Source organism: Akebia trifoliata, chromosome 1 (genome assembly GCF_017979445.1).
Source record: "Akebia trifoliata isolate Shusen 1 chromosome 1, ASM1797944v1, whole genome shotgun sequence".
Taxonomy (NCBI): Eukaryota; Viridiplantae; Streptophyta; class Magnoliopsida; order Ranunculales; family Lardizabalaceae; genus Akebia; species Akebia trifoliata.
The window spans coordinates 30,912,196-30,937,603 of NC_141375.1; the positions used below are offsets into that span (position 1 = coordinate 30,912,196).

General features: G+C 35.4%; 1 protein-coding gene and 2 pseudogenes across 1 annotated transcript; 1 reads left to right on the forward strand and 2 right to left on the reverse strand.

Moving 5' to 3' along the window:
- LOC147411701 (pentatricopeptide repeat-containing protein At5g66520 pseudogene) lies at positions 1-3,286 on the reverse strand (annotated as a pseudogene).
- A 5,880-nt stretch (positions 3,287-9,166) lies between these two features.
- LOC147411702 (calcium-transporting ATPase 12, plasma membrane-type pseudogene) lies at positions 9,167-12,398 on the reverse strand (annotated as a pseudogene).
- A 9,875-nt stretch (positions 12,399-22,273) lies between these two features.
- On the forward strand, positions 22,274-23,624 carry LOC147411703 (putative calcium-transporting ATPase 13, plasma membrane-type). Its single transcript, XM_086432376.1, has 3 exons — positions 22,274-22,742; positions 22,918-23,276; positions 23,475-23,624. Exons 1-3 carry the CDS (start codon positions 22,274-22,276, stop codon positions 23,622-23,624), a joined length of 978 nt encoding a protein of 325 aa, XP_086288502.1.
- The last annotated feature ends 1,784 nt before the right edge of the window (positions 23,625-25,408 follow it).

The following is a 25,408-nucleotide window of genomic DNA, read 5'->3' on the forward strand; positions in this document are numbered from 1 at the left end:
CAATCTTCTGCCTCCAAGAAAAATCCCAAAACTTCTCTTTCCAAATAAGGGTTAAACTTTCCTATTTATAGATATGGAGTCATTAGGGTTTAAGAGTCCCAAAATCCGTCTCTAATTCGGTCACCACAAATTAACGTGTAAAGCTGGAAACGTAAGCAGGCCATGGCCTCCCAATATATCATGCCGCGGCTTGTACTTTTATATTTCTGTTATGTCATTCTTGAATTCCCGCCGCGGCCTCATTTTCTATCAAGCTGCGGTTTGAAGACTTTTTAGCTTATATGCTTAGCTTCCTTCTTCCGAGAGTGAATCAATTTGGATTCAGAATTTCTCCTAAACGTATGCACTTATCCCAATGTTCCATATTGTTCCTAATCTGTAAAATAAGCATAAAAATCAAATAAAAACATATAATCACATAAAAAGTATAAAACTAGCTAAACTTAAATAAAAACAACTAAAAGACTCTAAAATTAACAAAATATTATATCTAAAAGTGGTTAATTCGTAGGTATAAAACCTACTCATCAGCATAAACTTATATGCCATAAAGAATTTAGCAACAAAAAAAAAAAAACCCATAAAAGAAGCCTTGTTTTATGCATTGAGTCATAACTTGTTCGGACTCTGTTTATTCTATACATGCTATTAATGATCACATACAAACGAGGTGGAAAGATGAAGAGATAGTGAAAGAGGTACAACTCTTGAGATCAAATTTCAGTTGTTCTACTTTTTGATTTTCTATGGAGAGAAGCAAACAGAACAGTAGACTTCTTAGCTCGGCTTGGTGCATATAGGAATAAATTTTTTGAAACTGAAGATGTTTCCTATATTTGTCATGAGTTATCGAGAATTCTTATAGATGATAAGTTATAACTATTCTTGATGATTATAATAAAAAGGGAGGGGCCCTCCAACCCCAGTTTACGGATCAAAAAAAACTTTGCTCGGACTGAAATTTGGACCGTTTTCAATTCAGGCTCCATCGTTATTTGAGCTACTCGAGTTACTTGTAGTTCTCTTGCTGTGGATATAATTTTTTACTAGTAACAACTGCTCTACTTGGAGCTGCTTTGCTAAACTGAATCACCTTAAAGTGATGTTGGATTAAAAAAAAAAGAAGTATTTTTTTACTAGTAGAACTTCTACTTGGATCTGCTTTTGTTGCTAAAATATCAGGCTGCGTCTGGCACAGCTTCTGGGATGGATTTTAGTGTCACACCCACAAAAAGTGCTTTTCGGGGGTCAAAAATCTTATTTGGGTCTTCTCAAGAATCTCACCAAACACATTGGATGAGCTTCAACCATGGATGTGAACCCATACATACGGTGAATTCTTCCCTTCATAAAAGTTAAAATCAAACAGGTTTTAATTGGAGTTTGTTCTCCAACAAAGCGATGAAAACGACTCCAATCCCTAATGATCATCTCCCATCCATAGATCATAAAAACACACAGATTCTTCATAATCCAAATAGGGGAATTGCTAGCTTATCATTTGATGAGTAATGCAAGTTCTTTTGGTTGGTCCTCATCTTGTAGAACTGAGGGCATCAACGGTTTGTATCCAGCGTCATTTAATCCATCAGCCATCTCGGCCAACATTTCATAAATCTCTTTAGTCTCACGGTGTGACCTATCACCGGCAACAAACTCGTGAACTGCATTATCAATTTCAATCGAACTACTCCCAGGAACCTTTTGGACACTCCTACCTCTCATTATTCTTCTAAGATTCACGACCTCCTCCCACTTCTTCGCATGGGCATATATGTTTGACGAAAGCACATAATTCCCATCCACATGAGGCTCCAATTTTAGAAGATTAATTGTAGCCTCATCCACTAGTTCGACGTTCTTGTAGATTCTACATGCACCAAGAAGTGCCCTCCAAACAACCGCATCAGGGGCAAAGGGCATATTTCTGATAAACTCTCTCGCCTCTTTGAGACACCCCGCTCGACCTAAAATATCAACCATGCATCCATAGTGCTCAATCTTAGGAGTAACACCATAAACGTCACTCATAGACGTGAAGTATGTCCACCCCATATCGACAAGACCAACATGACTACACGCACTTAACACACTTGTGAAGGTTATATCGTTGGGTTTCAATCCTCGTGATATCATCTTGGAGAAATACTCGAGTGCAAGCTCCCCAAAGCCATGGTTCGCAAGTCCTATGATCATAGCACTCCAAGTCAAGACATCCCTAACACCCATCTTATTAAAGACTTTGAGAGAATTCTCAATATCCCCACACTTCGCGTACATGTCCACAAGAGAAGTCCCAAGCTTCACATCTACTTCAATTCGATTTCTCCCTATATATTCATGGACCATCTTTCCCATGCCTAAGGCACCCATGTCGCCACATGCAGACAGGACACTGACCATGGTTACCGCATCGGGTACCACATTCGCTAGTTGCATCTCGTGAAATAGCCTCAATGCCTCATTAGACTGCCTGCTTTTAGCATAGGCTGCAATCATTGAGCTCCAAGAAACCAAATCTCTCTCACAGCTCTTATCGAACAATTGTCTTGCAGCCCTCACATTACCTTGTGTCGCATACCCATGTATCATAGTATTCCAAGAAACCAAGTCCCTTCTTGGCATCTTATCGAACAATAGACGAGCCAAGTCAATCTCCCCAATCCTCACATACTCGGCCAACAAAATATTATACGAAACTAAATCCGGTTCATCCATTTCATCTAAGATCCTTCGGGCAACCTCAATAGTACCTAATTTCGCGTACATTTCAATAAGAGCTGTTTGCACAAACAAATCTAAACCAAACCCAAGTTTGAAAACGTGGGTATGTACCCTTCTACCATTTTGATCGTTAATTGATCGCCCACATGCCTGAAGAACTAGAGAAAGACTGAAACTATCAATGATTATACCTTGTCGAAGCCTCATTTCGAAGAAAAGGGACATGGATTCGTGGGGGTTGTGGGCGTTTAAGTAAGTCCGGATCATAGTATTCCAAATGAAGGTATCCGGTGATGGGATTTGGTCGAAAAGCGAGCGGGCATAGGGTAAGATATTGGGCGAAGAACACGAAAAGATTTGGCGCAAGAACTTGGCAAGTACAAAATTGTTACGATCAAGAGAGGTTTTGAGGATGAAAGCGTGGATTTGGAGGAAATGATCGAGTTTGGTGGAGTCTTGGAGAAGAGACATTGTTTTTTCTTCAATGGTTTTGGTGAGGGGAGTGATAAGTAGAACGAAAGGGAATGGATTCGGTGGGAAACTGGATCATTGAAGTTGTGGTATTTTTCAATTGTGCAAGTCGTAGTCTGGTCTAAGCTCACTGAGTCACCTCAAACGAGTCAAAATATTAAACTATTATAGAGTGTGTTAGAAGACACTCATTCACAAAATCTTATTTTTATCTGAATTACAAAACAATATGAGTCGAATGTAGGACGAGTCAATGTAATGGAAGATTCACATCGAACAAATTATGATTTCCTTTCCCTCCTTATTATCACCTCTTATAGGTAATTATTGCAAAAGAGGTAAATCACTTGCACAACTCTTTCACTGGTAGCATCTATATAATGGTTTTAAATCTAGTCCGAGACAGAGGTGACTCGAGTCATCTCGATATCTTTATGCAACAAGACGGATATACATTGTATGTCACTGCAGGATAAACGAGATATCTAAAGCGATATTTTGACAATCTCAATTAATATAGTAAAAGTCGGCCGAGTCAATTTGGATCTTGATTAAAATATCTAATTTATTTAGAATTTAAATAGTTATTATATAAATAAAAATAAATGTGCGACTAAACATCTTCTAATCTGTTTTATTTTATTAAAAAAAATTATAATGTCCTTCATTTATATATATAAACTGGGTTAAAAGATGTATCTCGTTCAAGATGAATTGACTAATCTGAACCATGGACTGGTACGAAGTAAACTAATTCGTGATACAATTCGTTTTGGGTTCATAAAATCATGCGAACCACAAACCCACCGAATGTTGATTGGAACCAAATAATTTTTTAATTGGTTTGATGAACCAAACCAATTTATTATATTTTTCATTGTTCATATTTAAAATTTGAATTTTTTTTATTATATTTTTTTCTATTTGGGACGTATCTTGGAGATTTTTGTTTTCTAGATATTAGGGGTTGGTGTCAATGGATCGGATCAGGATCAGACCTGAAACTTGTTCCGTTCCGATCTGATAACTTCGTCTCTGGATCGATGTTTTGGATTCCTATAAGGTTTCGATCCGATATCTTATTAGATTGGATCGAGATCAACCATGTCTCGATCCGATAATATGTTAGAAGGCATATAAATTATATTATATATTTATTGAGATGTACCAAGTTTATTTAGATTTTGTATATAAAATTGGATTTGGCCTGGAACCCCAACTGTTAATGGAATGAATTTGGATCTTAATATTGAATTCCAATAAAGCCTGATCTCATACTTATTGGATCAGTCCCGGCTCCGATCCTTATTTGAATTGGTACCAAATCAACTCGGACCTGATCCATTGACAGCACTACTAGATAAATGATCAAATTTCAGGAGAATAATTCATGAAAAAACACAAGATCATATGAAATCCAATGGTTGGGATTTATCCTTGAGATAAATATTCTCAAGGTATGTAAATTTCAAGCCGTTAAATTTTGAGTTGTGTTCACAAGGTCTCATTTAGCTCGGCACATCTTTGTTCTCAACCACGAGTGGGCCTACATGTGGCATAATCATGTAGACAAAAGACAAGAGCTTAGTCAATTGTATCCCACAGCTGTATATTGTCGACAGGTCAAAGTCACATGTTCTCCTGAGGTTGACAATTGAACCACGTTTTTTTTGTTTTTTTTATTTAAATCGTGATAATCTGAGTACCTGACGTGGCATACTCAATCACTTATCGTAGATCTGCAGTACTTGGGATATACACTTCCCTCTAGATACACATTTTTATAGGGAAGTGCAGCTGTATATCTCGATGAGCACAGATCTAGTGTTGCCAAACTTATCACATCAGGATAGTCGATTGAGTTCGGGATAGTCAGATTATCATGATTCTTTTTTTATTTTATTTTTTTAATCCGAAAAGACACTCCATACCTATTAGACCACGTGGCATTTTATTATTTTATTTTTTTTTTCTCTTCCGCTCCCTAACTTTGAAACAACCTCAAATGCAACTATTAAATAATTATTAATAAAAATAATATAATTTTTTTTTTTTTGTGTGACTATAATAAGAAAAAAATTGATTCTTTATAACTAATCACACTTATTCCAACCTTTGATGTTATGCAAGTGCATCTTTCTATCTAACTTCTATGTATATTTAGTATTTCTTAAAATTAGTTTTCTTATTATTTAAAACTATTTTTTTTATAGTAATTAGAGAGAATTTGTCTTTATTAAAAATATTAATAAATTAATTTATCGATTGCATGCGTTTCTATTGCTAACTATGACTTATGTGTTTGATATGTATATGATCTATACAAAACAGTAGCAAACTAAATAAGGTCATATACCAAATAAATCACTAATGCATTTTAATTGTAATATTATAGTATGAATATACATACCCCAGAAGTTTAATTTCCTTGATTATAATTGGGCATGAGTACATTTTGCCTTGAAATGACATCACATTGATGTGTGACTTTGGGATTAGAAATATCTCATCAATTTAAAGTTGAGAGATTTATCCAACAACCTATCTGTTGTATTTTTATTACGACATTTTCTTTAAAATTTTTATAAGTTACAATTCCAAGAGAACTTTACTTTATTCAGTTTTTTTACTCAACAAATCTTGAAATGAGGGCCACATAATTTTAAAGGATTAAATAATTAGAATCCTTTATTTCTTTATATCAAATACTTAATATATCCTCTTTCCTTTCAACATTCATTCTCTTCAAAAGATATTGTTGGGCCCACATGCACTACGTGAAAATTGGAAAATTCTACAGAAAAAATTGACAGCCCAAGGCCCACAAATTTTAGAAACCGAATTTTGACGGTCTAGGACCGTTGAAATTCTTGATGTTCCCAGATTTGACGGTTTAGAAGTGTTGAATTTCTCTGATCCTTCATTAATTTGACAGATTCAGCCCATCGAAAAACTAAATTTGACAATGAAAAATTCGACCTCTTGATCCATCAAATTTTATGAAATTTGACAGCCCAAGACCGTCAAATTTGGGTTTTTTTTCACATTGTGATGGCCACATTAGAATCCAACATCACGACGTTTCAAATTTCATGGTAAAATTAAAATTAGAATATTTTAAAAATATATATTTTTGGGTTTGATCCACTATTTTTGGAGAAAAAATCATTATTAAGAGGAGAAAGAGGATATGATAGGTATTTGATTTAAAGAATTGAGAATATTATAAGTATTTAATATTTTAAAATAATGTAAGTTCCAACCAAGGTTTGTTGAGTAACAAACTTTATAAAGTAAGGTTCCCTTGAATTTCTAAGAATCCAAAGAAGTTTTTGTAATAAAAATATAATAGTGTAGCTTGCGCAATAAATTTCTCTCTGAAGTTTTAGAAAAGTATTTTCCTTATTAAATTTAGAAAGGAAAGTTATGTGACCGCATCATCTTGTAGCACCTAAATATATGATCTGATGCCACAATATTGTAGAAGACAAAATTCTAAGAAATTTGAAAAAAATAAAATAAATAAATAACCGTTGAACTTTAATTTAAATTTGGGAGTTTGGTAGCCATTTATTTTCAATACCTTGGATCAAGTTAAAAAAAGAGAAGTTTTTTTATTTTTATTTTTTATTTTTTATTTATTTTTTATTTTTTTATTCTGAAATTTCCCATGAAATTTAGAAGGTCGTGGTGTTCAATTTCAAATGTGACTATACATATGGGCTCAACCACCCTTAGTAAGACTAGCTTGGTTTACAACTTTTTTTTTTTTTTAGAAGTATAATATATTGAAAAAGGGAAAACAAAGTACAAGGAGGCCGAAAAAACCTCACAAAGGCAACAAAGCAAAAGAAAACTAAAACATCAATGATTACATACAGAGTTCCATCTAAAAGTAAAGTCATCAAAAGTAAACCTCACAAACTTTCTGTATTGTTTTGACCAAAGGTACAAACAGCCCAAAATTTCCAGGAAACTTGCATGAGAACTTCTAACATTACTATTGAACACCTTGTTATTTCTCTCGTTCCACACTCCCAAGCAATAATCGAGGGTAACATAACTCATAGGAGTCTTTTTTCTAGAATGGAAAGCATTATTGACTCACTCTGCTAACAACAAGGAAAACTTATGAGGAAATACCCAATTAATATAGAATAGACTAAGGAAAATTGACCAAATATTATAAGAAAATGAGCAATATGGTCTAAAGTTTTGAGCATTGGCTTCCAATAAATAGATGTGTTATGTGGGCAATATTAACTTTAAATAACAAGGCTTCTAAGAATTGAGACATGCCAATAATTAATAAATTAAATTAAAATAACTAGTTTTTAAAGAATAAAATATAATACGAACGAAGAATAAAATCGCATACTTGCCTTTTAAGGAGATAGAGGATTTGAGATGATCATTATGTTTTCAAATTCATGACATGCCCTTTGAATCTTCCTTCATCAACTTATGAAAAATGACCTACATGAAGTAAAAATTCTTAGATTCCTAAGATCAGGATTTTAACCTTTTAGATATGATGATTATAATGATGACAAATATGGTGATGAAATGGTAGGTGGTAGTGATAATGATGATGAGGGTATTGATATTATTTGCAATATAAAACTTGAATTTTATAAGAGAAAATGAAAATTTTAATCACTTTTTTAAGGATAGAAATTCAAAAACAGTATTTGTTTTATTATCGTTTAAAGTTTTTGAAAAGAGTCGTGATAATCTGACTACCCCATGTGGCAAACTCAATCGATTACCTATAAACGGTTCCCTCCGGATACATTTTTTTATTTATGAGGAAGTGCAATTGTGTAGCATAGATTAGAAGTGCACATGGATTGGATTGGTTCGGATTTTGGTAAAATTGAAATTGAAGCAAACATAATCGATTTTACAAATTTGAAACCGAACCAATCCAACTATCCTATAGAACCGAACCAATCGAAACCAACCTTGGGTCAGATCAAATGTCAGTTCTCATACTTATTATTTTTAATAGTAGAATTAAAATAGTTAAAATTTAAAACTAAGCAAAATAAATATTAAACAAGGCATCACGTATAACACATAACACGCATAAATAAATCATCAACATACTTTTTATTTTAATATAAACAAAGCATCATGCATAACACAAAAATAACAGACCCTTAGTCTAATCTTACATTGGTCTACCTATGCACAAAAAATTACTGGAATTTATTTAAAAAAATAAAAATTCCATGGATATTTCAAGTGGGGGAGTGGTCGATAGAAAAATTCTTATAATTCAAAGATCCTTAATTAATGTACAAGGAAAAAAATAAATATTCAAATCATATTCAAATATGAGTGTGACACAAAACACTCATAAAATGAAACAAAAAGAAAGTTGAAATTCATTAGAAGAAAATCGTTCTTTTTTTAAATCTATTGTTAAAGCATATACAAATTAGTACATAATTTATATATTATAATAGATACTTTGGATTGATTCAGTTCTATTATACCTCTAATCCGGAATCGAACTAAGTCAATTGGAATTTTTTTTTTTTTTATACAATCCGCACCCGAACCAAGTCATACTCAATCCGAACCAATCCAATCCAAAAGGCTTCGGATTGGTTTGATTATTGAATTTACCCAATCCAGTGTGGACCCCTAGCATAGATTTATGATTCTGAACTTGACACATCAAGGTAGTTGGTTGAGTTTAATAGGATTCTTTTGAAAATTACTAAAAAAATTTAACTCAACGGAAAGCTCCATGTTTGCACATGTGTACACGGAGCTTCTCTTCCTTTACATCACGTGGTAGTGACGATGATGATGGCGAAGTAACAGCAAGACATATGGCGCCATAAGTCTTGCCACACTGAAGCTAATTCAATTTCTACCTACTACTGTAGTCATAATTTTAACATCGAGAGTATTCCTTGCAGTAAATTTCAAAATTATATTAATTCCAATTCTAAACTAACTAAGATGAGCCTCGAGTGGAAGAATCCCTGATGAGAGGAAGTTCAAGTTGAGATTCAGATGTCAAGGGAACAGAAGGTGGTGTACTAATGAACCCAATATGTGAACCAAGTGACCCATTAGACCTGTTTGCAGGGAAACCTGGTATGCACTTCACGGTCAAATCGATTAGCCATGAAACAACTGCACTTAAGATACATGCCATCCATTGTTCCCAATTTAACTTCATAGTACCAGCAAGACTTTCTACGAATTCCACCACCACAACCTGAGAAACAAAAGAGGCCCCCACTGCCACCAGAAACCAACGATTCTCAAGGATTCCCATAAACACATTCTTCTTCTCTAGCACTCTTGAATTGAACTGATTGAAAATCTGACAAAGAACGAAAGTATTGAAGATCAAGGTTTTCTTAACCTCCTTAGTCATTCCTGGAAGGGCCTCTCCCTTAAACTGAAAGGTTACTAAAACTGTGATCTGGTATAAAGCCTGAGCAGTTATGTTCCTCCACATGGCCTTTGTGATGAGTGGTTCGGTTTGAGGTATGGGTGCCACCTCCATTAGTATTTGCGTTTGTTGGTTTGTCAGCAAAGCTAGTGCACCAAAAGTGCCCACAATCAAGTTCGCGCCAAAAAATTGTAGTGTTGTAATTGGGGCATCACCCAAGGAGACTATTGTGATAGAGTTTATCAATAACCCAGAAATGGTCATGGTGAGCTGAAGTTGGATGAACTTCCGAATGTTTCCATAAGCACATATCCCTGACTTGAAGACAGTGGCCACAGAAGCAAAACTACCATTCAAGATGATAATGTCAGAATTCTCTTTTGCTGTTTGGGAGCATTGAGTCCCCATTGAGATTCCTATATCGGCTTCTTTTAGTGCTGGAGCGTCACTTGTCTTGGTTCCAGTAACTGCAACTAAATGCCCTTTTTGTTGCAAGCACTTTACCAAGAGAAGCTTGTCAGAGGGAAGGACGCTTCCAATCACCCGTATCTGATCTACCATTTCCACCCTCTCTTTTTCTGATAAGTTCCGGAATTTTTCACCTTCAAGTACCGTTGCGTCTAAGTCTTGGTCAGGCAGAAGGATTCCACAATCAATAGCTACAGCCCTTGGCATGGTCAAATCTTCTGCAGACACTAGTTTGATGCTAACTCCAAGATGTATTAAAGCTTCCACCATGCTCCTTGCTTTTGGCTTGAGACCTACTACCCCTAACAAGATCAAATCTTCTTCTTGAAGTACATCATCATCATCATCACATTCTTCGCAATAGCCAGCATCTTTGTCAATTTTTTTGTAAGCAAAGGCAACGGATTGAAGACCTTCTGTAGCCATATCTCCAATAATTCTCTTAAACATCAACCGTTTCTGTTGGTCCACGATTATTTTAATCCCCTCACTGTTGCAGTAATATGAACACATAGCTAGAATCTCCTCTCCAGCTCCTTTCCAATGCAGATGGATGGTCTTTTCGGTGCCTCCATTCTTCCTCATCAACATCCCGCTTCGGTTCCTATCTGAGATCAAGGCTTTTGGGTTGAGAATGATACGAGTTTTCTTCAGAAGCTCCATATCTATGCCCAACGTCATCTTGGCCCAAGTAAGAATCGGGTCCTCCATTGGGCTATTAAAAGTTCCTGGGACAAGAACGGGTGCGCCAACTCCTTCATGTAGCACTTCGAGAACTTCTGGGGTTAATGAAGAGATGACCTCTTTACTGATAACTTCTTCACCAAACCAAAAGGTATCGACCTCCATCTTGTTGAATGTTAGGACCCCAGCTATGTCGGTGCAGATTGTTGTGATCGAGCCCATGTTGACACAAGTTGATAAATCCTCAACGATAACATGATCAACGGACATCCTCTTATTCCAACAGCAGAGGGAAAGGGAAATGAAAAAAGGCAACCCTTCCTGCATTCCCACCAAAAATACTGTGAGCAAAGTTGTCAAAATACTACCCGTCCCTCTTGGTCTTATGATAAGTCTCTCCATTGATTTCATCAAATCCCCAATTGGAGTTGTTTTGGCCTTGAGGTCTGGGTACCCATTCTCATCGTCTTCTTGTTTTCCAAACGAGTAACGGACGATCAACACTACAAGGATGAAGACTGCGAAGATCAAACCAGCGTTCTGCACATACGAATTTAGTTTGTCAACCCTACGTTGTAGCGGTGCCTCCTTGTGGGGATCATGGGTTACTGTTCTCATTGTCTCACCCCACAGAGTGTTCGTGCCCACTGATGTAACAAGCATCCGAGCAGACCCATTGACCACCTTTGATTCAGAGAACAAAAATGGGCTCTCATCTCCAACTCCAACTCCAACTCCAACAGCTGTTGTTGAGTTTATTTCCTCATCCACTTGCAAGGGACCACCATCAAAGAACAACCCATCGGCTGGAACCTTATCACCAATCTTTAGACATACTAAATCACCCACCACAATATCAGATATTAAGATCTGCTGCAAACATCCATCTCGCTGAACATCGATTCTTGGTGTGTTAATTTTCAAGCACTTCCTTAGTTTTATGGCACGGCGATAGTTACTTAGTGAAGTGATGGTAACCAGTACAAAGACAGCTAAAAATATGGTGGCTCCATCATACCACCCATCTTTCAGGGCCTTCTTTCTCAATACCCACACCGAGGGACAAGGCCGCACAACACTGGAGAAGGAAAATTGTCCAATCTTTTGAAGCTTTGTAAATGTAGTAGAAGAAGCCTTTTGCAGGTGCCGGTGGTAGGCAATATATGTTTCTTCCATAAACTTCTTGTCGGTGACGAATTTGTTCAGGGTTGCCACAAATTCCATTATCTAAATTGGTACCAATTGCTTCAGCAATCCCTTTAACTCCTCCGAAATCACAAAGACAACCCAGCTTCTTCTCCTTAACGATCGTAGCGAGGATACTGGCAGAGAAAGGCTGCTGGGGATTATTGATGTTGTTGTTTTCAGGGATGTCGATGTGGATGGTGATGTCTGCCCGAGTGGACGTGGTTTGAGCTACTTCTCCAGCATCAGCATCATGGGTTTGTAGAGTGGTATAAGATGGAGACGGCTGTGAGGATTCACCAGCAAAAGTCAGAGACCGTTTCTTAGCATTACCAGCGATGGAAATAAGAATTTTTCCGGCATGGAGGACCAAGAAAATCTGCCGCCATCGGTAGAAAGGGGAAGGGGAAGACCTATTAAGGAGAACAATTTGGGTGGTGGTTGTCATGCATGGTTGGTGGGAATGAGATGAGCCATTGACGTTTCTAATATAGAGAGAGGGGACGGGTCGGAGGAAACTTCATTGTACTACGGGGGGAACTTCTGCGTGATTGACATTTCTAATATGGGTGATTAACGTTACCGGGGAAACTTCATTGTAATATTATTTAAGAATCGTCTAAGTAGTGGATTCCCATCCACACATGCATGTCTTCAGACACGACACTTACCGAGGGCCATATGTAAAAACATACGAAATAACAATGATTTTTCAAAATATGGGTTAGAAGTTTTGGATTGAGCTGATTTTTTTGCAAGGATGGTCACTATGATGAGAAGATCATTCTTACAAAAAATCAGTTCAATCAGAAACTTCTAAATCCATCAAAAGTGATTTACAAATTATTAATAAAAATTGATAAAAAATCGACGATTCACATTTTAAATAACTTTTAATGGGGTTAGAAGTTTCAGATTGGACTGATTTTTTTTTTCGGATGATCTTCCCATCATAGAGATCATCCTCACAAAAAATCAGCTCAATCCAAAACTTCTAACTCATATTTTAAAATTTTATTAATGTTACATTGTTTTTACATATGTCCCTTGAACCTGACCCAAATATTATTTCTCATCTCTTTTACCTTTGAATTTTTCAATGGATCCCATATTCTAATTAAATGATCCACACGGTTCAGCGATTGAAGTTTTGACTTTTTCAATTTTTTTCATTTTTCCCACCATCTGTGATGATGATTATTATTTTAATCTTTTTTTTTTCAATGTATATTTAAAATGGGTCCTGTTTAGCACCAAACATTTTGACCAACATTTTAGCGAATTATTTTTATCTTACATGGGTTAGAAATTTTGGAATGGGCTGATTTTTGGTGAAGATGATCTCTACAGTGAGGAGATCATCCTCACCAAAAATCAGCCCATTCCAAAACTTCTAGTCCATGTTTACAAGTTGAAAAATCGTGGACCGTCCATTTTTTGTAAACCATTTTTGATGGGGTTAAAAGTTTTGGAATAAGCTGATTTTTGGTGATGATAATCTCCTCACCGTAGAGATCATCCTCACCAAAAATCAGTCAATTCCAAAACTTTTAACCCATGTTTTGAAAAATATTTTGTCAAAATGTTTGGTGTTGAACATTCCCATTTAAAATTACACGTCTATGATGTAATGGTTAAATGTGTCAAAATGGTTGGTGGGAATGAGATGAGTCATTGACGTTTCTAATATAGAGAGAGGGGACGGGTCGGAGGAAACTTCATTGTACTACGGGGGAAACTTCTGCGTGATTGACATTTCTAATATGGGTGATTAACTTTACGGGGGTAAACTTCATTGTAATTTAATTTAAGAATCGTCTAAGTAGTGGATTCCCATCCACACATCCATGTCTTCAGACACGACACTCATCAGTTCCAGGGCCATATGTAAAAACATATGAAAAAACAATGATTTTTTAAAATATGGGTTAGAGGTTTTGGATTGAGCTGATTTTTTGCAAGGATGGTCACCATGATGAGAAGATCATCCTCACAAAAAATCAGTTCAATCAGAAACTTCTAAATCCATCAAAAGTGATTTACAAATTATTGATAAAAAATGACAAAAAATCGACGGTTCACATTTTAAATAACTTTTAATGGGGTTAGAAGTTTCAGATTGGACTGATTTTTTTTATTATTTTTATGATCTTCCCATCATAGAGATCATCCTCACAAAAAATCAGCTCAATCCAAAACTTCTAACCCATATTTTAAAATTTTATTAATGTTATATTGTTTTTACATATGTCCCTTGAACCTGACCCAAGTATCATTTCTCATCTCTTTTACCTTTGAATTTTTCAATGGATCCCATATTCTAATTAAACGGTCCACACGGTTCAGCGATTGAAGTTTTGACTTTTTCAATTTTTTTTATTTTTCCCACCGTCTGTGATGATGATTATTATTTTAATCTTTTTTTTTTCAATGTATATTTAAAATGGGTCCTGTTCAGCACCAAACATTTTAGCCAACCATTTTTATCCTATATGGGTTAGAAATTTTGGAATAGGCTGATTTTTGATAGAGATCATCTTCACCAAAAATCAGCCCATTCCAAAACTTCTAGTCCCATGTTTACAAGTTGAAAAATCGTGGACCGTCCATTTTTTGTAAATCATTTTTGATGGAGTCAAAAGTTTTGGAATGGGCTGATTTTTGATGATAATGATCTCCTCACCGTAAAGATCATCCTCACCAAAAATCAGTCAATTCTAAAACTTCTAACTTATGTTTTGAAAAATATTTTGCCAAAATGTTTGGTGTTGAACATTTCCCATTTAAAAGTACACGTCTATGATGTAATGGTTAAACGTGTCAAAATGGATTGACACCTCTAACCCATACCCTACCCATTAAATACTATTATGACCCAAACCTAGTTAGACGTGATCCTAACTCACTAATTTTGTATTATTTTTGAGTCGTGTTCTTGGATCATGTTAAGATTGCAACCCGTATATAATATATGCATTTTGGAACATTTTTCAAAAAGGGTAAGTACGCTAATTTTCTCAAAATGTTTGTTTAAAATGACAAAGAAGCTATTTTTTAAAAATGGGTTTTGTTAAAATGTGCCCTAAGGTAACACATTAAGATGCATTAAACACACCGCACAAAAATATTACTACCTAAAATGCCTTTAAAAAAAATTCTTACCAAAAATACCCTGAAATGTTTATTTTTAAATGTATTTAATTGTGTCCTTAGGGCTATGTGAAAATGTGCGTGTATTACAAAAATGGTTTTGCATTAAGTACACCTTGAAAATTGAATGTCCAGCCAAAAATGTGGCTCAAAAGTTTTTTACCAAAATATCCTAAGTGCTTATTTTCAAAATGTCTTTAATGTGTGCCCCTTAATAAGACCTTACAAAAATTAGGATTTCTCTATGATTAAATTTTGTATAATTATTCTGAAAAAAATGTTTCAAAATAGATAATCTAACTTTTTATCATGTTTTATCATTTAACATATTGTTAGAATCTTTTTATAATTTAATATATTAAGTTATTTATTTTAAAATTAACATAATCAAAGGTTATCTTGATAATTTTGGAAGACCAACTATTGTAGGGGAGTATAATTATAAATTGTAAGAACTTTGTGTAATTTAATTATTAATTAAGATGATTTTGAAGATAATATAATAAAACAAAATTTTGTCGTTTTAGATTACTAAATAAGGTGTTTATGGGGTTCTGGGATTGTAATTTTGTTTATTTTGACAATAATAAGGTTCAATGTAAATGTGGGAGCGTTTTTGATCTTCCAAATTTTTTATGTCAATGAACATCTATTTGGCCTTTAGATTTCTCTCAATTATCTCAGTTTAATTGAAAGTATAACACGGTATCAAAATCGTGATCGATTCCAATTATACGATCTAATCGATCATGACCCTTGCTTCCACTAATCATACTTATTAGCATGTCTTTTTTTTTTTTTTTTCATCAATAATCCTCTCTTTTTTTTTTCTTTTCTGATGCCATATTTAATGAACATCATAAATGCATTCTATTTGAGGTGTTGAGTTTGTTGTAATTATCTTGTTGTGGATGTAATTCTCTAATTACTTGGAACAACTGCTCTACTTGGACCTGCTTTGGGAACTATGGCTTACTTGTATATTGATTTCAATGTTAATTAGGGTACTGTAGACACCCCAATTTGAACGGGCCCATACTCGAAAAGGCTCAAAAATACAGATTTTTCAATAAAAATTACCAACGAGCCTCAAAAGTCCAAATCAATCGAAATATGGCATTTTGATCGAATCAAGGCCCTTAAGACCCCCTAAGGGTCTAGGAAGCCCACCAAAAGGACTCGGCATGCTCCCATCTACCCCGCTCCACTTAAAACATCGGTTTTTCGACAAAATTGGCCAACGGGCTTCAAAAGCCCAAATCACTAAAAAGTGATGTTTTAATTGAACCGAGGCTCCTGAGACCTCTCAATGGTCTAAAGGACCCACCAAAGGGGTTTGCCTTATCCTCCACTTGTCCAACCCTCACCGCTCCGCCTTTGTATCTAAGAATACCCGAATACTCGATGAAATTCTCCAACGGGCCTAAAAAGCTCGATTTGCCAACACGTGGCATTTCGATCAAACTAATGATTTCAAAAATCTCAAAAAAATAAATAAAATTAAAAAATGAGACTTGAGACGCCTACCACCTCCTATACCCTCCATCGCTCTATCTCCAAATCCAAAAAAACCTAAGCCCACTTATGGTTCATAAACCCTCAATTCTCCAAAAATCAATTTCTCACCTTACCCCCTAACTTAAAACTAATCCCATATCACCTAAATCCTAAGACCTATCCACACTAAAAAACCCAATCCAAACTAATTCATAAAACCCCTAACCTTTCCTAAAATCCAAGCCCAATACACTAAAAGCCCACAAACCACTATCCATACACAATTCATTATCCAACTCACAATCCTAACCCATTAACCACTATCCACATCAACTAATCACCATCTTGATAATCAAATATGACACATGTTATCACCCCATCTCACCTCGCTCATCCAACTACCTACCTCCATTAATTTTCTTTAAACCTCATCTACCCACACATCAACCCATCACCTTTTCTCTCAAATCAAACACATCTACCCACACCCCTAACTTATACCTCCCCCTAATCTACCATCATGATTCCCTACAAAACCCACATCTACAACCTAAACATACACCCATCCTCTCAAGTCAAACACTCAACCTCTCCCATCAACCTATATCAACCCTTCATCTCCACTCATTTTAACACATGGCATCATCTCCCACACCCTCTCAAAATATCATCAACCACCTTCTTACACAATCCTTCTTTTAATTAAAATCTCATCCCTTTAACTCACTTCACCAATTAATTACTCTCTTACACAATCACATCTTCTCAACCACTTTTATTTATTTTATTCCATCTAATACTCAACCCAAATGGATTGAAAGATCCAACCCATTTGGGTTGTAAAACAACCCATTTACCCTTCTTACACAAATGCCCTTCAACCATCTCTAATTTACCCCCACCTTTCTCTTAAACCCCACACCATTCTACCACTTCTCTTCATTTTACCCCATTATATCCCTAAAAAAATCCTTCAACATCTATAAATACCCTCTTCATCTCCCAAAAAAAAAAGCCCAACTTTCACTACAAAAATTCCCCCCCCCCAACTTTCAATACAAAAATTCTCCCCCCAACTCTCACTACTAACCACTATTACTTATTCTCTCACACCAATTCTCCCTTACTAACTCTACACCAAGTCTTACAAAAAAAAAAAACAAAAAAATTCATCTTCTCTCCTCATCTTTTCTCTAATCTCATACTAATCTTCTACAAAAATAATTACATCTTTTTACATCACTAAGGACTCAAAAGACTTTAAGAAGAAGAAAAGGAGATTGAAGATACAAAGTTGGTTTAAAGTGCACTCCCCCTCTCTCTCTACCCTCCCTCTTCTATCACCCCTCTCCCCTTCATTTTATTTTTTAGGATGAATGGACCCCAAGGCTAAAGGTCTATAATGGTCATTTCCATCAATGGAATGACCCTATGATCAAGCCGAAAATGAACCCCTATCTAGGGTACAAATGCATCTACGTGACACGTTATTTTTTTACATTTTTTAAATAAAAAAATGACCAAGTTGAGTTGAGGTTACCGTCATTTGGCAGGGAGAAAAGGGTGCCTAACACCTCCCATTTTCTCCAACCGAACAGCTTACCCGAATCTCAAGGGTTGATTTATCTTTATCCATTATGAGTCACTACGAGCCCACAATGATAATTTTTCAAAATGTACATCGGGTGACCATTCATACCCACTTACAACATGAATGGTGGCGACTCCTAACCTTAGTAGATGTGATCATCGTAATGACGAAATCACGTATCTACAGGTACCAATACAAATTAATTAGCTATTAGTAATAAAAAGAGATAATTTAACTAATTATCACACTCAAATTAAACAAATTCAACATGCCTCCCCATAAAATACTTATGACTTGTTTCCTTGACCATTGACTTTATCCATATTTGGAATAGATTTCCAAAACTACCCCTCCACATGAGACACTAGTGATTGAAAATAAATGAGTAAATTTAAAAAAGATGGTGTCGTGTTTGTCATTTCAAATTAAACTTGCACGAAGCAGATGGTTTGGGAGGCAATCTAAATTTATACTATAAATAAGGGATGCATGTCAATTGCCTAATTAACAAGGGATGTAACTAAAAACAGTCAAAAAAAAAAAGTAGTTTTTTTTTTTTTGGTGATTTAGACATACCCCTATGTTTTGCTCAATATTAGAGATACCCCCTGTATTTTGAAAATGATGACATACATCCCTTGACCTTGGTCTTTTAAATAGACTAAGGAAAAAAAGACTCATATGCCCTCATCTTTAATCTCTAGTCAAAACCCAGATTTTTTTTTCTCCAAAAATCAGTCATCTTCAACTTCTTTGGAATCAAAATTTAAATCTCAACATCTATCTTAAAATTGTATCTACTTCAAGTCTTCAACATTTAAATATCAAGGAAAGATACAATTTTTTAATAAGTATAAATTGATGAAATTCTGGATAGAAAAATCTAGGATATTTTACAAAAGGAGACAAGATAGAAAATGACGAATGAAAATAAGGTTGAATAGATTAAAATCATCTTAAAAGTTGAAGAGCTTGAAGATGATTCGATTTGGAGAAAAAAAATATGAGTCTTTGCCTATAGATTAAAGTTGAGGGCATTTAAATATTTTCCCTTTAGTCTATTTAGAAGACTGAGGCCAAAGGATGCATGTCATTAGTCTAAAAACATAGTGGTATCTCTAATATTGAGCAAATCATAGGGGGTATGTCTAAATCAACTTTTTTTCATTATTATCGAATCAATAACTCGATGATGAGGGGGAAATAATTCTAGGTCCATAGATCTTATTGACTAAGCTAGTTGGCACATTCTCATAAGGTAGTTCATGAAGAAAATTATATCCAAGTTTGCTCAAGATTTGAATCTCGATCTATTATAACAATGATTATCTATATGGGTTCCCATCGTATCTCGAAAATTGAATGTCAATATCATTCAATCCTCTATCTTCATATTCTTCCCATAGTTAAATTATTTCTTAATAATTTGCTTATCCTAAAATTTTATTTACTTAAGTAACCTTAACTAAAAACGAGTTGAAATAATTATTATTAAATGTCGACATTTTTGTTATTCATGCTAATTGAGTGAAACTAAAATAATTGATGTTGCAGAAATTAGAGAACGCGTTTTCTATGTTATGTTCCGGGTGTGATTCACGTAGTTATACGTGGCAGTTTTTCATTTGATGAATACCTCAAATGTTCCATATTAGTCATTACTTTGAAGCTATCAGATAGTCAGGAGTGGCGGCCATTATTCCTTATCTGATGTTAAACCGACTTACCAAGAAATTGTTGAAAAGTTGAAGAAATCGATCTGGAAACCTCGAAATTCAATGGATCTTGGGTTACTTGAGGGATCACAATTTCTTATTATTTATGAGGAAATGTAAAAAGGAAATTTCCCATTTTTTCAAAATAATGACATACCCCGTTAGCTTCGGTCTTTTCTAACATTCTATTAAAATATGTCATAAATGCCTCCTTCCTCAATCTTTACCTTTAACCTCTTAATTTTTCTTCCAAAAATCTGTTATCTTCACGATCTTCAATTTTTATGATAAATTATTTTAACTTATCTTCAATCCATCATTTTAAATTTTTCTTTAAATTCTATCTTGTTCTTAAGATTTAAACAGCGAAGATGATAGTAAATGATTTTTATCTTAACGATCGGGTTGATGATGAATGGTTTTGGGAAGAATACTAAAGCGGGATACGCTAATAAACTACTAGTAAATACCCAATATCAATGGAGTTTAATTGGTTATTAGTAACATAAAAATGAATTATTTAACTTACCTCCCCATAAATTGATTTTAACCAATTTGACAGAAGTTTCCAAAAACTATCGTCCACAAGAGACGAGTGATTGAAACGAAAATAAGTAAACTCAAAAAAAAAATATGAGTAAGACTAGCCTCACTAACTTAGTAAGATTTGAAATCTTCCTAAGGGTTGTTGAACTCACTTTGTGGCATCCAAGAACAGAATCAAATGGCATAGGGATCTGAGTTTTTCCATGAAATCTATAGGGTTGTGTTGGATTCATCTATTTAAGATGCATTAAATACATTTAGAAAATAAACATTTCAAGGTATTTTCGGTAAGAAAATTTTTAAAGCATTTTAGGTAATAATTTTTGTATGGTGTATTTAATGCATCTTAACGTTTCAGCTTAGGGACGAGGGTTAACAAAATTCATTTAAAAAAAAATGGCTTCTTTATCGTTTTAAACAAATATTTTATGAAAATAAGCGTACCTGCCCTCTTTGAAAAATATTCCAAAATACATATATCATATATGGGTAGCAATTTTGACATGATTCACAAACACGACTTGAAGTCCTTGCATTGAGTTCTATTTTTGACATCAAAATACATCACGTAATCATTATTTAGCTTTTAAGAAAAGAAAAAATTTACAAGTTTATACCCATTGAAATTTTCTAATACTTATTGTATAGTTAGGATTTACTATAAATTCATATAATGTAATCCTAATTTGATATATAGTGAAAATTCAGCTTCTTGCTCTTGTGAACGTAGGCACACCACCAAACCACGTTAAATCTGTGTGTTCTTTTTTTTTTTTTTTTTTTCTCTTTTTGTACTATTCATCATAATTGCCACACGTAGCCCAACATGGTTAAAAATGAACACACCAGGAATCGATGTTCAGCGAGATGGATGTTTGCAGCAGCTCTTAATATCTGATATTGTGGTGGGTGATGTAGTATGTCTAAAGATTGGTGATAAGGTTCCAGCCGATGGGTTGCTCTTTGATGGTGGGTCCCTTACAACTGGATGAGGAAGTAGACTCAACAACTGTTGGAGATGAGAGCCCATTTTTGTTCTCTGAATCAAAGGTGGTCAATGGGTCTGCTCGAATGCTTGTTACGTCAGTGGGCACCAACACTCTGTGGGGTGAGACAATGAAAACAATAACCCATGATCCCCATAAGAAGACACCGCTACAACGTAGGGTTGACAAACTAAATTCGTATGTGCAGTCCGTTGGTTTGATCTTCGCAGTCTTCATCCTTGTAGTGTTGATCCTCCGTTACTTGTTTGGAAAACAAGAAAACGATGAGAATGGATACCCAGACCTCAAGGGCAAAACAACCCCAATTGGGGATTTGATGAATTCCATGGAGAGACTTGTCATAAAACCAAAAGGGACGGCTAGTATTTTGACAACTTTGCTCAGTATTTTTGGTGGGAGTGCAGGAAGGGTTGCCTTTTTTCATTTCCCTTTCCCTCTGTAGTTGGAAAAAGAGGATGTTCGTTGATCATGTTATCGTTGAGGATTTATCAACTTGTGTCAACATGGGCTCGATCACAACAATCTGCACCGAAAAAACTGGGGTCCTAACATCCAACAAGATGGAGGTCGATACCTTTGGTTTGGCGAAGAAGCTATTAGTAAAGAACCCCAGAAGTTCTCGAAGTGCTACATGAAGGAGTTGGCACACCCGTTCTTGTCCCAGGAACTTTTAATAGCCCAATGGAGGACCCTATCCTTCCTTGGGCCAAGATGACGTTCGGCATGGATATGGAGCTTCTGAAGAAAACTCATATCATTCTCAACCCAAAAGCCTTGAACTCAGATAGGAACCAAAGCGGGATGTTGATGAGGAAGAATGGAGGCACCGAAAAGACCATTCATCTGCATTGGAAGGAGCCAGAGAGAGATTCTAGCTATGTGTTCATATTACCACAATAGTGAGGGGATTAAAAAAATCATTGACCAACAGAAACGGTTGATGTTTGAGAGAAATATTGGAGATATGGCTACAAAAGGTCTTCAATCCGTTGCCTTTGCTTACAAAAAAAGTGACAAAGATGATGGCTATTGCGAAGATGATGATGATGTACTTCAAGAAGAAGACTTGATCTTGTTAGGGGTAATATGTCTCACGCCAGAAGCAAGAAGCATAGTGGAAGCTTTAATACATGCTGGAGTTAGCATCAAACTAGTGTCTACAGAAGATTTGACCATGCTAAGGGCTGTAGCTATTGATTGTGGAATCCTTGTGCCTGACCGAGACTTAGACGCAGTACTTGAAGGTGAAGAATTCAGGAACTTATCAGAAAAAGAGGGTGGAAATGGTTGATCAGATACGGGTGATTGGAAGCGTCCTCCCCTCTGACAAGCTTCTCATGGTAAAGTGCTTGCAACAAAATGGGCATTTAGTTGCAGTTAATGGAACCAAGACAAGTGACGTTCCAGCACTAAAAGAAGCCGACATAGGAATCTCAATGGGTACTTAATGCTCCAAAACAGCAAAAGAGAATTCTGACATTATCATCTTGAATGGTAGTTTTGCTTCTGTGGCCACTGTCTTCAAGTCAGGGATATGTGCTTATAGAAACATTCAGAAGTTCATCCTACTTCAGCTCACCATGACCATTGTTGGGTTATTGATAAACTCTATCACAACAGTCTCCTTGGGTGATGCCCCAATTACAACACTACAGTTTTTTGTCGTGAATCTGACCGTGGGCACTTTTGGTGCACTAGCTTTGCTGACAGACCAACAAATGCAGACACTAATGGAGGTGGCACCCATACCTCAAACCGAACCACTCATCACAAAGGCCATGTGGAGGAACATAACTGCTCAGGCTTTATATCAGATCACGGTTTTAGTAACCTTTCAGTTAAAGGGAGAGACCCTTCCAGGAATGACTGGTTAAGAAAACCTTGATCTTCAATACTTTAGTTCTTTGTCAGGTTTTCAATCAGTTCAATTCGAGAGAACTAGAGAAGATGATTGTGTTTATGGGAATCCTTGAGAATCATTGGTTTCTGGTGGCTGTGGGGTCTCTTTTGTTTCTCAGGTAGTGGTGGTGGAATTTGTAGAAAGTCTTGCTGGTACTGTGAAGTTAAATTGGGAACAATGGCTTGCGTGTATCTTAAGTGCGGTTGTTTTATGTCTGATTGATTCGGCTGCGAAGTGCATACCAGGTTTCCCTTTAAAGTCTAAATAGGTCTAATGGGTAACTTTGTTCACATATTGGTACAACACCTTCTGCTCCCCTGACATCTGAATCCCATCTCGAACATCCTCTCATCAGGGATTCTTCCACTCGAGTCTCATTTTAGCTGGTCCAAAAGTTATGTACGAAACTGTGACTATCATAGTAGGAGTTCGTTGCATGTTATGTTGGATTAATGTGGGATTTATCTTAATGTTTGAATGTAAGTAAAAGTGAAAGTTAAAGTTTGAAGTCAAAACAGTGAAAATAAGAGTTAAAGTGGTTTGTTTGTAAGTTGTGGTGTAAAATTTTAATCACACATTGGATAGAAACATCTAAAAAGCGTAACTCTTATATTGAAGCTCTCAATATAATAAAGTATGAGAGAGATATAAGTAAAGCTCACTCGCACATGAGAGCCCATGGGTTCTAAAAAGGATTTGGACCCATTGGTCCGAAAAAACTTAGTACGCTTGTGTGCACATACGCTACATGCGCAGGGGTGCAAACCTCACGTGGATGCACATGAATGGCCCACATGGCATGTGCGGTTTGTTTTTTTATCCCGTGGACATCAGATCTATAGTTTCCAAGACTGTCACGTCAGGTAAGTCGATTGAGTATGTCACATGCTTAAGTCAGATTATCATTATTCCGTTTAGATGCTTCTCACTTGTATCTCAATGAAAAACATCAATGGTTCTGTACTCATCCATGCCAGCAATGCGTGAAACGAGGTCAATTTCAATGTTACTGCAGCATTCCATATATGAATTAGGTCACTATGAATATAATATAAAAAAAAGTTATTTTGATAATTTTAGAAGAATACTAATACAAGGGAGTGTAATTTTATATTATAACAATTTTTTATAGCTTATAATTATTAATTAAGATGATTTTGAAGATAACATAAAATAAAGTTGTCTATTTTAGATAATTAAATGGAAAATACTGTAGTGACTTCATTGGACACTGAGTTCAACTCTACGTTAACGTGGTAATGTGCAAACAACCATTGATTTCTTTCCTTGTATCTCAAGGAAAGAAATGTATTTACGGGGTTGTGGGATTGTAATTTTGCTCATTTTGACAAAAATAACCTTTGACAACAGTAAAGGTTCAATGTAAATGTGGGATGTTTGGTCTTCCAAATTTGGGTGTCACCTTTTTGGCCATTAGATTTCTCTCAATTATTTCAGTTTGATTGAAAGTCTAACATGGTATTCAAGTCCTTATCAATTCCAATTATGCAATCTAGCCGATCATGACCCCTTGCTTCCCTATTTATATTTCACTATATTTTTTCTTTCCTTCTCTATTAGCTTGTCTTTATTTTCATCAATATTCCACTTTTTTTATGTCATATTTTCAATCTCTTGCAACATTATAAATGTATTCAATTTGATGATCTTCACTTTCATCATTCAATCTCCATTGAGAAATTATCAAGCCACATGATCAATTAAATGTTTTTGGGAGAAATCACGACAGAATTGATCTAGCGGGTCACTGTTTTCAACTGATTCCAAGATGAACAGCTTGTGGCAAAGGTGAACTTAATGGACAAGCGTGGCGATCACTAACAGCATGATTTGGACCTTAATTTTTCAAAGATGCATGACTTATATGCCATAAAGAATTTAGCAACAAAAAAATAACCCCACAAAAGAAGCCTTGTTTAATGCATTGAGTCATAACTTGTACGGACTCTGTTTTTTCCCAGGTTGGTCATCTCGACTGGCTTGGTTTTGTTTATTGAATAGAATGCTACTTATCAAAAAAAAAATTAATGA